General features: G+C 39.4%; 1 protein-coding gene across 5 annotated transcripts in view; it reads right to left on the reverse strand.

The window, feature by feature from the left end:
- Positions 1-14,439, reverse strand: part of sik3 (SIK family kinase 3) — a 28,967-nt gene extending 14,528 nt beyond the window's left edge. For 3 of the 5 annotated variants that reach the window (XM_054793348.1, XM_054793345.1, XM_054793344.1), the window contains exons 1-10: positions 14,120-14,438; positions 4,974-5,090; positions 4,702-4,765; positions 4,279-4,440; positions 4,016-4,140; positions 3,410-3,533; positions 1,392-1,510; positions 1,014-1,124; positions 449-583; positions 164-241 (exon numbers count right to left, since the gene is read on the reverse strand). In XM_054793348.1, coding sequence (XP_054649323.1) covers positions 164-241; positions 449-583; positions 1,014-1,124; positions 1,392-1,510; positions 3,410-3,533; positions 4,016-4,140; positions 4,279-4,440; positions 4,702-4,765; positions 4,974-5,090; positions 14,120-14,410 — 1,326 coding nt within the window. In that variant the 5' untranslated portion in view covers positions 14,411-14,438. Of the gene's footprint in view, positions 1-163; positions 242-448; positions 584-1,013; positions 1,125-1,391; positions 1,511-3,409; positions 3,534-4,015; positions 4,141-4,278; positions 4,441-4,701; positions 4,766-4,973; positions 5,091-14,119 lie in introns of all 5 variants that reach the window. The other 2 variants (XM_054793343.1, XM_054793347.1) reach the window with 2 other exon arrangements.
- Between the last annotated feature and the right edge of the window lie 1,281 nt (positions 14,440-15,720).

Below are 15,720 nucleotides of genomic sequence, written 5' to 3' on the forward strand. Positions count from 1 at the left end.
TTTCTAGTTTATAGCAGGGACGTAGTCTGACTTTAAATCATAGCATTTTCTAACATCTTAATCCACTTTCTTTCATTCAGTATTCATTCTTTAATCATCTAGACAAAACAATTACTGTATAAAAGATGCAAATATGTAAATGTGGGGGAAAATGTGATCGCACCTCAACGATCTGGTTCTCAGGGTTGATAAGCTGGACATGAGGAACAGTTATGCTAACTGGATTACCCTGTGGATCCATCTAAGAAAGCAAACACAGACAGACACAGAAAGGTCAAGTGAGGATTGCACTCAATATTGGAAACAATCCTCTTAGAATAGGGGCTCGGTTTTCTGAGATTCCTGTGGTACATACTGCAGTACTGCATAACTGAAGGTGAAAACTAGCCTCAACAGATTGCGCTCAATTTTGGAGGTTCCACTGTACTGACATTGAACAAAAATGTACCTGTAGAGTGTTCAGGGGATAGCTAATGGAGCGTGGAGTGGGTGGAGCGACACGCAAAGTCTTGTGTTTCTTCAGACGGTCTGACAGCAAAGTGTAGATAGCGCTGTAGTGATCATATGCATCTGTTTGTAGGGACTGAAGAAGGAGAAAGTTCAAATTTAAAAAAGGTGTTTTTTTCCCCAAACTTATTCGCTGAAGGGGCACATTATGACTGCTTGCAAAATTTTATTGGATGCCCCAAAAGGGGACTAGCTGTATAGAAAAAAGATGGACTGATGGATAATCCTCAAAATTGTGACACAGTGAGGGAGGTATACATTTAGAATATATTAATTATTTTGAGTGTAGTCAGCAAGGTGCAGTATATTTCTACACCCATGCAAACTACAACCACAATAAACAAATTATAAACATATTGTTAAATGCCTATCTGGCAGCATTAGAGCACATTATTATTGTTGTATATGCCAAATTTATGTTTCAAATTTTGAACTGAAACTTAATATGGTGCAAGAGCTCATAATGTTGCAGGCAGACTTTGTGAAATCCAGGATTTTTGCCTAACCTGTATTGTGCGTTCTCGGTCCAGGCCCATCTCAGACATGGCTATCAGCACCTGTTCGTTGATGAGTTCGGTTTCCCTCTCGGTTTTAACCTGCTCACACTCTGCTATCAACTGGTTGCGACAAGTTAAAATTAGAATAAAGAAAATAACAATATGCAACACATATCTGATGTCAAACCTCCACAGCCACTTTGTTGTGATAGCCACTATGATGATTCTTCAAAAACAGTTAAACAAAAAAGCATCCAGCATTTGTAGCCTAGCTAGTTCAATTTTGTGACATCACAATTAAATATTACTAATGATTATTCAAGATAATCCTCAGAATAGTATCCTCCTTGGAATCCTGATGCATACGCCAATAGACTGAGAGCTCACCCTGTCAAAGTCAGGGTCTGGGTCTCCTTGTCTCATCCACTTGTTCTTACATATCTGTTCCATGCTTAGCCGCCTGCTGGGCTCCAGCACCAACATGTGTCTGATCAAGTACTCACAGTCTGTAAAAACACACAATATTGTAAATTATCACATGGGGTGTTTGAATTATGATGGCAATCAATGAAGAAGAATCATCAAGCAACTGTTGAGCAGCCAAGAAAAATGATTAATAAAATGTGAATTAAATGATTTAACAGTTATGAGAACATGGTTACAAATAACTTCTGTCTTAAAATGTTTTCCAAAAAGAGGGGTTGTCTTATAGTCGGGTCAATGCGGTATTAATTTCAAATCTTAAAAGGGATTGTTGGCAACCATTACGTGGCTGCCGAGAGCATTATTTTCATGCCCTCTTCCTGCTCCGAGCATATAAACCACACCTACATAACACACACGCACTTGCATTAGTTATATTTATTGTCAGCTAATGATAGCAATTTGGCAAAGTTTAGCAACGAACTTCAGCTATCATTTAATGCACAGTCTCGCCATTTAGAGGTTTGAATTTCGCAGCTTCACTATCGCGGTTTTCCAAAATTTTGAATTATTCCACCATAGGCACAATAATCCCAAATAAAAACCACAGGCTTCTGTTGCTGCAGTAACCCACACCAACCTAAAACTTTACTCTGAACCCCCGACGTCACTTCCTGTACCCCCAAAAGTCTCTATCCACAAAAATATTTCACTTACAAATAAGGAATCCTACATTGCGGAAATTCACTTATCACAGTGGAGTCTGGAACCAATTAACTCATTCAATCCCAAAGACGTATTTATACAGTTTTAGAATCCCCAACGCCCGATCCCAACAACGCATTTATACGTCTTTTACGTGTTTTTGGTCTTTTTGCGTGACAGGCAAAAAGAGGTGATCAAGCAACTCTGCACTAATGCAGTAACATTTCAGAGTACTTTAAAGCCATAAAAACGGCCACAAGGTGGCAGAAGTGCATTTGATAAGAGCACCGCAGGGTCATTTCAATGGAAGAATCAAGCATGACAGGGAGAAGGAAGTGAGAGAGCTGGAGGAGTGCAGCGTGCAGAAGTTACGCATTGCACGGAAATTTTAACGCAGGCATACGTGCGCATCCTGTGCGCACACGCGCACACACTCATAGTTCAGTTCCAAATGTGAACATTGTGAATAGTTTGTGGTGTTTATTGTAAATAAATTGTTATTTTGATGTAAAACAACCCCTTTATTGTGTTGTCCATGTTGGTATAGTTGTCTAGATATTTCAGCTGTCACAAAAGCAAAGAATGTTTGTGTCAAAGTGGAATTACCTGAAACCTACCTACTGTATGTTCTACTGCTGATTGCAAAAGAACGGAAAAGAGTCTAACCTTTATTTTGGTAGGCTCCATGTTTATATAGCCATAGAACACAATATTTTGTCAGCCTTGAAAGATCAGTTAAAACTGAAGGGGTTGTCTTTTGAAAAAAGGCTGGGATTGAATGAGCTAACCGCACTAAATGAGGGATTACCATATAGCCTATTATAAGAACAGAATGACTGCAAATTGTTGATTAATTGTTTCTCTGAGCCTGCTTTTATGTGTGAGCACACGCAACGGACGTGTGCCTTCAAGACAGTCGTGAGTGCCAGCAATGAACCCCCGTCATCTTATTCTGCCCGACAGACAATTGACGCCAATTTTTGTGCAGTTTAACTTGTAAATGTGAAAAATATAAACCTTTTTCTGGTGCAATCTTTTCTTTTAAACCACTGTTGGTAACATATGCTAGTCGGCAGTGGTGTTCTTATATTTTTTGCTTGAAAAAAAAAAAAATGTAATTTGAGCCAGTTGCCAACATTCCCTTTAACCTTCTTCTGCAGTAAATCAATTAAGAACCCCCAATGTGTTATTTTGTGTTATTATCTGCTAAGCTTGATGACACAGACATACATTTAGTGATATCACTCTACAACTGGTGAAAGAAGACCACCTCCTACCTGTAGACATAAAGAAGGGGATACGGAATTTGCCACTTAGGACACGTGCTCGCAAATTCTGTAAAGTACTGCCGTCAAAAGGTAGGGCGCCACACACCAACACATATAACACCACACCTAAGCTCTGAACGGGAAAGAGAGAACATGATAATATTAAATAAATTATATTGCATAGAAATTTATAAAAATTACTCACAATCAAATCAGGCAAAACATATCAGTTGATTTTTACAAATTTTCATGTCAGATTATCTGTGGAAAACCAGGACATTAATGTTTAATGTTTAAAATTTAACTAAACATAAATGTAGAGTTGTAAATTTAGATATAATTCATATAATTCAATATAAGATATTGACCTACTTTTTTCGTATAAAAGCTGCCGATTGCATAAAACCTTAAAGGCAATAAACCTTCAACCTTGTGTGTTACGTATGTATGTGGGGTTTGTGAAGCTTCAAATCTGATCAATGTCCCAACATAATATCTGAATCTATGCTGTTTCATAACCACTTCTAAGTGGTGTTTTAAAGTCTAACCAACCAAATGTTATCAACCCATTTAAATAAGAAACAAGACAGCTTTATAAATGATACTTCAACTCACCCATATATCTACTTTCGGCCCATCATACTCCTTGCCTTCAAATAGCTCTGGTGCAGCATAGGGAGGGCTGCCACACCAGGTCTTTAACAGCTGACCTCGGGAAAACAGGTTACTGAAACCAAAGTCTTGACAGGAAATAGCAGTCGCAGTTAATTCAATTCCATCCCTTCCCTTGGCATACAAAGATGCTCACATCACACATGCTGGCACTTGCCTAACCTACTCATATTAAGAGTCACATTCTGTTGTGCCAACTCACACACCTGCTATTTTGATGTTTAGATTGTGGTCCAAAAGAAGATTCTCGGCTTTTAGGTCTCTGTGGACGATGTTACGGCAGTGGCAAAAATGAACTGCTGCCACAATCTGCTTGAACTTCTTCCTGGCATCCTTTTCTGCCATACGACCATGGGCAACCAGGTGGTCTGGACAAGCAAAGCATAGATGTTAGGCTAACCTGGACTGCACTGTGCTATGCCGTTTTCCAGTGTGGGGGTTTCTCTGTACAGCCATGGCCAAAAATATTGTCCATAAAGATGTCAATGTTTTTGGCTATGACTGTATAAGAGGCACATATGCACGTAATACCTAAATATTAGATGATTCATTCACTGCTATGGGTTTTAAAATGTACTTTAATACATTTTACAAATCTACATGTTCGTATGTATGGGGGACTCCCTTACCAAAAATCTCTCCACCACTAGCATATTCAGTTACCAAATAGATCATCCTCTCTGTCTCCATCACCTACAGACGAGAACAAATGCTTATTAATAGCAGATCACATACACAGTTGCAGGGCATCATCTGGTAAAGGCAGAAGCATTCAGGGAAATTATTTGTGATTCTTTTTGACCATAAAAGAAACTGGTGCCACTATAAAGTCATAAAGTATATGCTGCTGCATAAGAATCAACATGTATGGTCATAGATATCAGTGTGGATGTGTGTGCACCTGGTACAGACGGATGATGTGGGGGTGCTTGAGCAACTTCATTATTTGCACCTCCCTAAAGATCTTTTTCAAGTTTTCATCGTCCAGCTGGGTCTTATCCACTATTTTTATAGCCACCTAGAAGCAAAGAGACAAGAGAGGGATAGAGAAAGAGAGAAAGAGATAAGTGAAGGTTGTGTGTAGTGAAGCAGACAGGGTTGGGGTTGTAGTCGCTCAGTCCGTAAGGCAATGATACTCAGCTTCCTGACTTGTGTTGAGATACGCAACCAAATTAGGAAAATAATTGTAAAACAAAGAACTGTAAGAAAATATAAATGGTGAGAGAACCAAGAACAGTTTGTGAGTTATGTTGGCTCCTGCTTCTCACTTGGCTGACAAGTACGGGTGGTCCTCAGATTGTTGTTCCGACTCCAGCCATTTCGTGGTTACGCACGCACCCTCATAAAGTAATTGCTTAATTTTGGCCCGTACGCACTGAACTAATTTGTTTCAACACACGCAGCGGATGAATACGTGCTGCTCGCTGCAAAGATACCGAGATGCTACAAGCCGAGACATCTCGCAAGCAGTGGATGGATACTGCGCAGTCTCTCATTCACAGCTACACGAAATGAATGTTGTCGCTTAAAAATGTTTTTTTGCACTTCATTATATCTACCAAGCACAAGGCAGGCTCTTCTGGTGAAAATGTGCTGAGAAAAAAAAGACATCACCATGGAAGTGAAAGTAGATATCATTGAAAGCTCTGAGAGGAGAAACACCAACCAATATTAGCCGCACTTTCGGTTGTAGCCATTAAACTGTGACGTCTATCATTAAGGGTAAAGATGCTCGACTATGTAAAAGGATCCGCTCCTATGAAAGCGACAGTGATAACTAAGCAATGAGATTGGAAGGTTGCTTGTCCTCTGGATGGAAAACTAGTGTCAACACTGTATCCCAGTGAGCTTTATGCTGATTCAGGAAGCGATCCTGTACCCTGTACCTCAGCACCTCCTGCAGATTCTCCTGCCTCTTCTACATCCTCCTCCCAAATACAATACAGGGATAAAAGTATGTTCTCTTTATATTAATGTTCCCTTGAATTATTGTACACCATTTAGTGTTTTATCACTGTTTTTATTATCCTTCGTACGTTCTGTGTGGAATGTAAGCAAGTTAATTTAGGTACTGATTCGACTTACATCATTCTAGGAATGGAACTCATACGTAAACTGAAAACCACCTGGAGTAAAGACAAATAATTACTTCTTATTATTAAAAGCAAGAATGACAATGTTTGTTCTCAGAGTATTTTTCTCAGGAACTATCTGGGTAATATGGCCTCAACTGTGACCTTTGACAGTGACTAAGACTATTACATAACTACAGATTCGCCAACAATGTGATCAGCAGTGTGGAAGATGATGGCGTGTGACAGAGCTTTGCTCTGCCACTTAGGAACGACTGGATTCCTTTCATGATTTACTCAAGCTGATCTAATGGCACTATCCAAAAATGTACCCACTGCCAAAAATAAATGAACGCCTGTTCAAGTGTGCGTGAGAAAATTCCACGTGTGTCCAACATTAAACACACACTAACACACACTACAAGCATCCTCTGTCAAATTCTGTTCTGTGACATCCAAAGATCCCTTTTCCGGACAACCAAGGAACAGCGGCAGCCTGACAAGACAAACTTCCTGTCTGCAGACAGGAAGGGGAAGTGAGGGAGAGTGAAGAGGGGGCTCCTGAGACACCACACAAGGACATGAAACAATGAGTATTTCTGTATTGTATAATATTGTATATCCACACGGGTTATCCTGTACTACTTGCATTCACTGACCACGTTTTGAGTTGATCATGTTTTTGAGTGACCATGTTTAGCACATTTGGAATAAAATCACTGCTTCATGTACATTGTGAATTGTGGCACTGTGAAATTGTGTTTCATATGTACTGTATCTTTCCAGCTGTGGCTTAAAGTGAGTCTGAACCAAATATTGGATACATTAGAGGACAATCTAGAAACGCATATTAACGATGAACATTTCCTTGATAGACAGACAATCAGGACAATTCATGATCAATACATTTGTTAATTGGTGATTTTGTTAAGGTTGCACTAGGTCCACAGTACAGATTGGCTAATGTAAAAAAAAAAAAAAAAAGCCATGTCGTACTGATCCTCATTAAGCAATACGAGCATGTCAGCATGAATGCAGTCTAGTGTCATGTGACAACTGTGAACACAGTTGAAATAGTGCAGTAAAACTGAAGTGCTCCTTCATTAGTCTCTGTGCTAACTCGCTAGCCTCACTAGTAAGTTTGCTAGAATGAGAAGACTCGGGATGGGGCTCATACTACATTTATAGTTTGATTCATTATTATAATTATAATCATTGATTATCATTAATTATTCTGTATGTGTGGAATTGACAGTTAATTAGAAGATGATTGAATATGATTTTGATCATGTAGAATTGACTGTTGACTAATCGTGTTGTCAATTCGTATCAGGCCTAATACAATGGTTGGAAATGCTGAGCAGTCGTTAGTTTAACTTAATTACATTCTCTATATAGAAGCCAACTACAACAGAAGTCATTTAAAGGATCCTTTCCAATGCTAAGTTTTCCCAGATTAGTCAATCTCCAGCTGTGTTTAAAGTTGCTGGACTGGCTGTCATTTGACTTTGTTCATGTTGACAAGACTACAGCGTTGGGTTTTTTTCTCTAGTTACAATTAAAAGCATATCACATTTAAGTTAGAGCATTGATTAAAAATAATTATTGAAATAAAGATACCTAGGTTATTTAATATGAACAAAGAAATTATATTTGTCATTTGCAATTCTTAATAGGCAATGGCACTCCATAAAAAAATAAAAATAAGCAATTGCAACTCGATAGCTAACTTTGATTGTTTTGTTTATATTTGGGAACATCAGAATTACACGCGAACAACTGCTGATCTGTGGTAGATTTGGGGGATGGTTTGGCTGAGGAATCAAATGACTGCGATGTAGATAGGACTTATGTTTTTGGTTTATCGTAGCTTTTAATACTACATCCAGTGCATGATATCTACTTTGCTTTGACAGCTTCACATTCAACAATAAGTCTATTGTGCATAGACACAAGCTTAAAGGGATAGTTTGGATTTTTGGACATAAACTTGTATGACGACGGAGGGTGCCATTTGTAGGGCGGGGCACCCTCCTAATATAATGGCAGGGGAAATACTGTAGCATAATGCTGACGCCCTTACACCCTCCCATTTAAGTGAATTACAGTGGGACGGAAGTCTACAACTTTGTTTTTAATTTTCCGTATGCAAACTAAAACATTTTTCTGGCTACCTTGCTTTTTAGTTAAAACAACCATGTCCTCTTCTATGTGACAGAAGGATTATCACCCAGGTTCACTCAAACAATGAAATTAATTTTAGAAATGTTACATTTGACTTCTCAGCAATTCCCATTGATTACAACAAGACATAGGCCATAACATGAAACTCCAAAGTGCAGTAAAGAAACGATCACAATTTTTGATTGACATCGCTGCAAAAAGAAAAAATACAATCAACACACACTAAACGAAAGCATTAATAAACATAACCTTCAACTACTTGAACAAAGAATTCATGTCATTCTTTCAGAGACAGACAAGGAATCAAGTGTTAGTATCTTGTACTTCAATGTCACGGCGTCAGATAAAAACAGAGGCTATGGTCACATGTACACAGATATTTTTAAAAACATTTTCCATTCCTGCATGATCAAAAAAGGTGTACATCTAGACACACTTCATTTAAAAACACATTCGCAACCTCTTATGCACATTTTGGCCAAACACAAGGCTGGAACAGCAGCATCAGCTGACTCGTCTTGCATTCTGAAGCCTTGACAAACCAAATCAATCTAAATGACTACCTCACTCATGATGCAACCAAAAATAACTGTTGGGAAGCAGACATGCACGCTTTCAATAAAAGTCGGCCATCATGCCTTGCAGATTATAAATTAGTGTACAATAGCAGAGTTTCCGCTACATGTAATGGATCGTAGTGCAGCAGTAGTAAAATACCAGTAAAATAAAAGCCGCCACACCTTGGCAATTTGTTTACGTGAAAACAATGTCAAGTAATACTTTGTATGAATGGACATATACGTTATTTCAGAGGTGCCCATTACAGCGATCGCGAAGGTAACATGGGTCACGTGTCACCTACATCATAAAGGTCACTTTGTAGATGTCATATGACATCAGTCAGCTGACTTTAAAGTAAAACTGTACTTTTTTTTGGAATGTTGCCCATCCTCCACAGTCCTTATGTGAGACATAAGGTGCTTTGTGCTCATTACTGCACGTAATGGGAAACACTTATTCCACCTATAAAGCCTTCTGAAAAAGACTCCAAAAAGCGCCAACAACACGCCATTTACATATAATATGACGTGCATATTAACTAAGCTACAGCGTCATTTTTGTTATTACTAACTTTGTTACGCTGGTCGAACTACATTACGGCCGCATTGACACTTTCACCACACCACACCAGCTAGCAACTAGCTTCACCACACAGAGCGCATCAGCGCCGTGCTCAGAGTGCCTCAGACCACTACCAAAAAGGTAAGGCTACATATTGGAGCTGCCACCCCTGCTGCCGTTTATTTTACTTTTGAGTTTGAAAAAGGTAACGCGAAGTGTAGGCGCTCGTTTCTATGTTGCTATGTGAAATCAATGCACAGAGGACCAAAATACGGCAAAATACTGTATGTATTACATGTTCTCATGAATGTACCCGTTACTACATGGTTACAGCATGTACACAAAACCATAAAACCTTGTGGGAGGTCTTTGGAGGCAGCTTAGGCGTATCCCACGATCTGTCTTTTTATCTGTTTTTATATTTTTAGAACACAAAAAAAGAGAAAGAAATGTGTGTTCATGTCTCACATAAGGATTGTGGATGATGGGCAAAATCCCCCAAAAAAGTGCAGTTTTCTTTTAAGGTCCCTTCTAATTTGCTCTTGTGCTTCGAAGGCAAAAAAAGGTGGAGAACAAATGCCGGCAGCCACACACGGATAATGCAGCTAATGCAAGTACGCTGTCAGTACTAACGTGTGAGTCTTATGTCTTGTTAATCCAACATGTCATATTTTCTATTATCATGTCTACTCTATTGGGTTATACAAGTATAAAGGTGATGGGTGTCATTTCATGTCGAGAGGGCTCTAAAATGCTGAAAACCGTATTTAGATGGTCGAAAAAGTTTTCTATGCTTTAACTACAAAAATATTCCACTTATAAAGAAGGGATCCTACTTTGCAGAAATTCACCTATGGTGGTCGGTGATCAATTACCTTTTGCATTCGGTTTGATTATCTCCTTTTGGTTTGTGCTGTGCGAGTATGGATACAAATTACGCTTAATCGATTGTCCAATCCAATCAACAACTATTGTGGTATGGACAATCAGTCGTTTTTTTATTTAAAATATGAATATCCTCTGATTTCAGCCTCTCAAATGTGAATATTTTAAAATGTCCTTAGTCATACATAAAAGCAGACCTTCAGACCTTTTATCTTTGTGTTGTTCGTGGCAAAACAGGCTAATCCCAAACATCATCTTTGACTGCGGCAAACAGTGATCAACATTTTCCCTCTTTTCTGTTAAGTTGTGGACCAAACTACCATCTGTGAACGGCTTCCCCCTGCTTATGATCTTATGTACAGCAACACTAGCAGCTGTAGTTGAGCTTGGAGTGTTCATCCACTTCTTCAAAGTATGTACGCTCAGCAGTCAGAACAAAGTCTACATGCATTCACAAACCTGCAGTGAATCGGTTATTTCAAATTCTTTTCGAAAATGCACATTTCCTCCACTTCGATGTTAAAAAAAAAACAAAGCCTGAGCTTGGCAAAGGGAGCCACAACAAGAATCCGCGGGTTGCCGACCCCTGCTCGAGGGCCTCACTGATTGCCGGATTAATCTAAACAACAAGCTTCAGATTAATCAACTAAGAAATATAATCGTTAGTTGCAGCTCAAGTGCAAATGTCAAGCTAATTCACAACAAATAGACAGCACTTCTTCAAGCAAATTGATGCTATGTACAGTAGCACCATAGACATAGCCCAGCATTAAATTTGTGTGTGTAAAATAAATTATTTGCAAGGGCAAAAACTAAAAATGTCACCTGTACCATGACGAATGTGGTACAGTGGTGTGAAAAAGTGTTTGCCCCTTCCTGATTTACTTATTTTTTGCATTTTTGTCATACTTAAATGTTTCACATCATCAAACAAATTGAAATATTAGTCAATGACAACACAACTGAACACAAAATGCAGTTTTTAAATTAAACTTATTATTAAGGGAGAAAAAAAACATCTACATGGCCCTGTGTGAAAAAGTAAACCTAATAACTGGTTGGGCCACCCTTAGCAGCAACAACTGCAATCAAGCGTTTGTGGTAACTCGCAATCAGAGCGCTGTGGAAGAATTTAGGCCCACTCATCTTTGTCTTTTATGACCTCTTGGATGAGTTGTCGCTGTGCTGCGCTCTTGGGGTAATTCTGGTTGGCCGGCCAGTCCTGGGAAGGTTTACCACTGTTTGTGTTTTCACCATTTGTGCATAATGGCTCTCACTGTGGTTTGCTGGAGTCCCAAAGCTTTAGAAATGGTTTTCCACACAGGGCCAGGTAGGTTTGGATTTTTTTTTGTCCATTAGTAATACAAAGTTTCAGTTAAAAACTGCATTTTGTGTTCAATTGTGTTGTTGCTGACTAATATTTAAATTTCTGTGATGATCTAACATGCAAAAAAAGAAGAAATCAGGAGGGGGGCAAACACTTTTTCACACCACTGTATATACAGTCTGCGTTTTGTATATATGGAGCAATGTTCAAAAACATTATGTATGTATAGGCCTGTCACATTAATCAATAAATCAATCGCACAACAAATAAATGTGACGTCGATAATTTTGCTGACCTCTCAACACCTGGGCACATTGGTTCCATAGTGGAATGAACGGAGTGAGTGAACCCTCCTGTCAGTCATTCAGTCTCTTTGTCCCAGTGGGGAGAGGTGGGGCGTTAGAGTGTGTGTGTCGTGTGCTACACAATCGAATACTTTCTTTGTGCCCGTCGTGCATAAAACACAATCTAATGTCAATTTTGTGACAAGAAAATGTTTGTGAACAAGACAACAAAATAAATAATACAAAACGGTGGAACTTCGGAAATCAAGGCATCTGAAACCTAAGTATAACACCTCATTGTGCACCAAACACATTTTGCTGCATCCAAAAAATGAGCTTTGACCAAACTCCGACAAAACGATACACCCCATAAAACGTAAACGGCGTATTCCACACACAACGTTGCTAAGTCAATAAAGGAAGTGTTGCTAAAAGTCAATAAAAGAAGTGCTGACACACAATGTGAACTTCTGAGTATTTCCGGGTTATTTCTGTTTTTTTGTAAATATCCACAAAACAACGAAAGTGACACTGATTCAAAATCAGAAATATTGATTTTACTGCAAGTTCTTTTTTTTCCCCCATTCGGGTTTTTCTGTCTTTTTTTTGTTTAATTTACGATGTTGATTATTTTATTTAAAAGCTTTCGACATTCCAGTTACAATGCTAAATACTTTTGAGAAATTAAAGTTGCTTTTGATACGATAAGGCTTGTCACTATAATCGCTAAAACGATTAATTGAACAAAAGAAAAAAAAAGCGTTGATAATTTTGATGCCTCGATAAATTGACATGTGCGACAAGTACGTATGCCTGTTCCATTTACTGGTCGTGCTGTAGCACACAGGCTGGATGACAAGAGGGTTCACTATGCTTGTGTCAGGCCTATGAATGTTCTATACAAGCATAAGCTCCTGCATTTCCATTAGGCTGTACCGTATTAGTCAAGAGTCCAGATACAGAAAATTTCATCAAGCTAAAAAGGTACGAATCTCTCTAGTTTCCCCATAACTGTGGCTTAATCATGTTACTTTATTGACATGAGACCCGATACAGTAAGTGTAGCACCGATGTTTGCCGAGTGAGCCCGAAGGTCAGAGTTGTTTATAACGTTGCTAAGAAAGAAGCTTGCTTGTGGAATACGCCTTGCCGTCCGTTTTGAACCCACACATAGATACATGATGCAACTTTCACTTTTCTCGCTGTCCTTTCTTTCTTGTCTCGCTGTCCTTTCTCTCCGTATGCATCACTCGTTTCTCCTTTTGCTGTAATCCCCTCTCATTCTTCCTTATCGCTCACTTCTCCTCTGCGCTTCTGTCTGTTGTGGAGTCACAATGTTTAGCGCCAGATTTTATTGGCTGGTCAACAGTAAACCTACACATCCACTACAAAACTTTGCAGCACTAGTCTCAATGTCTTACCATTACCATTCGCTGGTAGTCTTGGACGTAACCCACTACAATTAAATGTATTTTCTCATTTGATTAGCCAGCCCTCTTTCAAATAGCTATAAAAAAGCCTCAGAATGGACAAATTGTTACAATGTAACTTCAAGATTATGTGTATCCCTTGGACTGCTGTCTTAGTATCACTATTTAGCATTCATTTGATGTTGACGAAATGAATAAGTCAATGATATTTCAAAGGGGTTAACGCAACTGTCATTTTAAGAGCTCGGTGGCAGAACAACTCAAGAAAACAGATTAATGTTCAAAAGCTTGTTGTGAGGCAAAGACAAAAGTTTGAAGTGGGTGCAATGGCATCTGTCTAGAATGTCTCCATCCAAACAACCAGCTAATTCACGGCTAAAGCTAAGCTAACTGCTACAGCGGGAAGGCTGTCTTAGATCTTCGTACCCTTCTCTCCGTCCTCTGCGATTCAACACATGTTAATCACGGCCCAATCTGCGTCGTAGCAATGCTATTTTCTAATTGTGCATTTCAACATGAGCGCTTTGTCTTTGCTAAGTGCGTTTGGTGTAAACAACTTTCGGGGATGCCTGGTATTGAATGAACCCCGACAAGCAGCTGTGTCACCAAAGCGAGCTGGCCGTTGTGTCTTGGGAGCTTGAAGGCCTCGTCCTCAGTGTGTGATTTCAAAAAAAAGCTCTGACAAACAAACAGTGACAACTTGCCTCTGTTCACATTAAACACTCAGCCATTTATGGCCTTACCTTTGCTTTTGTATAGATGTGTGTGGCCAGTTTAACGACCGCGAAATTTCCCTTGCCGATGGTCCGCTCGATCTCGTAGTGGCCCACTCGGGCAGGGGGGGGCCTGGTGGTCGAAGCCTGGACAGGATTTGTGATGCACCCGGTGGCCGTGCTTGGACGACTGGCGTGGCTGAGCCCAGCGGATGGCTGGACTCGGTTCTGAGGGCCCATGCCGGCGTGGGTCGGTCGGGCAGAGTGCGTTATCCCGGCCGCGGGAGTCCCAGCAGCACCTCCGCTTGACACGGCCGCCATCTTCTCGCCTCTCTGCGGGAACAACAAGCAGCCTTGCGCAGCGCGCGCACACCCCCGCCCTGCGTCATTTTACGTGCAGCGCTACTTCGCAGCGCCCTCTCTAGGTTGTTACCATGGAAACGATGAGCGTAACACATGACCTCATCTACAAGAACGTGTTGTGGTCGCCAAGGCGACACAAGAAGTGCGCATTATAGCTCTGGCTCCCATCATTCCGTGATCCATTGCAGACCGATGTGAGGGGACGAGTACTGCACATGCCTCAAATTCACCCGATTATAGCGTTAAACCACATATTACTGACCTTGTACATTTTAATAAGGCTGTACTTCAAGTCTAAGGCTGGCTATGTTATGTCATGGGATTGCAACATTAGCACTATCATGCTATTGCCATGTGATTTAAAAATATCCTTTAGGTCAATGATCTATTTTCAAAAAATTTTAACTATTCCTTGCACAGATTTGCTGTAAAATGTTCATAATAATCAAAGAACAAGAGGGTATGAAATAAAAGGCCAGGTTCCATTTGATTCAATTTAATTCCATTCTACGTATTGAACAATTCCACAATGTTGTAGACAGCACCATTTAGTGGTAAAATAAGTTATTGCACCTTAGGAATAAGAGTAAAGAATAATTCTGTTGTTCCTAACAACAGATGAAAAACAAATAAATAGCAAACAAATCAAACAAATAACTCAATCTAAAATAAATAAATAAATATGCCAAGAATCGATCCCTCCAAAAAGGTAATTTTCTGCCATTTATGGCCGCTTCCCGGGAGCCCCGATGAGGGGTAGTATAGTGTGGTTGTTTGTCAAAATGTGCCCTGCGATTGGCTGGCGACCAGTTCAAAGTGGCTCCAGCTCACCTGTGATCCTAAGGAGGATAAGTGGTATAGCAAACAGATGGATGGATGATTTGTTATTTATGATATGTTTTTAACGATGAACAATAGGAGTGGACAATACTTAGCTATAGGGGTGGTGATACCAAGCAAATATAGGGCCAGTATTACCGATACTGATACTGACACTTTTTACTTGAAAATGTTCAAGATTGGTGAATGTTTGTCATTTTTTACTTTAATTTGTTGATCGTGATTACAATCAGAATAAAATAATTTTTTTAATGCAAAAAAATATATTTATTAATAAATATATAATATGCATATAAAATACGATTCAATAAAACATGAACATAAACAGCCTCAATATGTACATTTGGTATTAGTACTTATGCAATCAGAACATAATAAATGTAACAATGTCAATATGAACAATAATAAAAAACACACATATACAAAAA

Source organism: Dunckerocampus dactyliophorus, chromosome 12 (genome assembly GCF_027744805.1).
Source record: "Dunckerocampus dactyliophorus isolate RoL2022-P2 chromosome 12, RoL_Ddac_1.1, whole genome shotgun sequence".
NCBI classification, from domain to species: Eukaryota; Metazoa; Chordata; class Actinopteri; order Syngnathiformes; family Syngnathidae; genus Dunckerocampus; species Dunckerocampus dactyliophorus.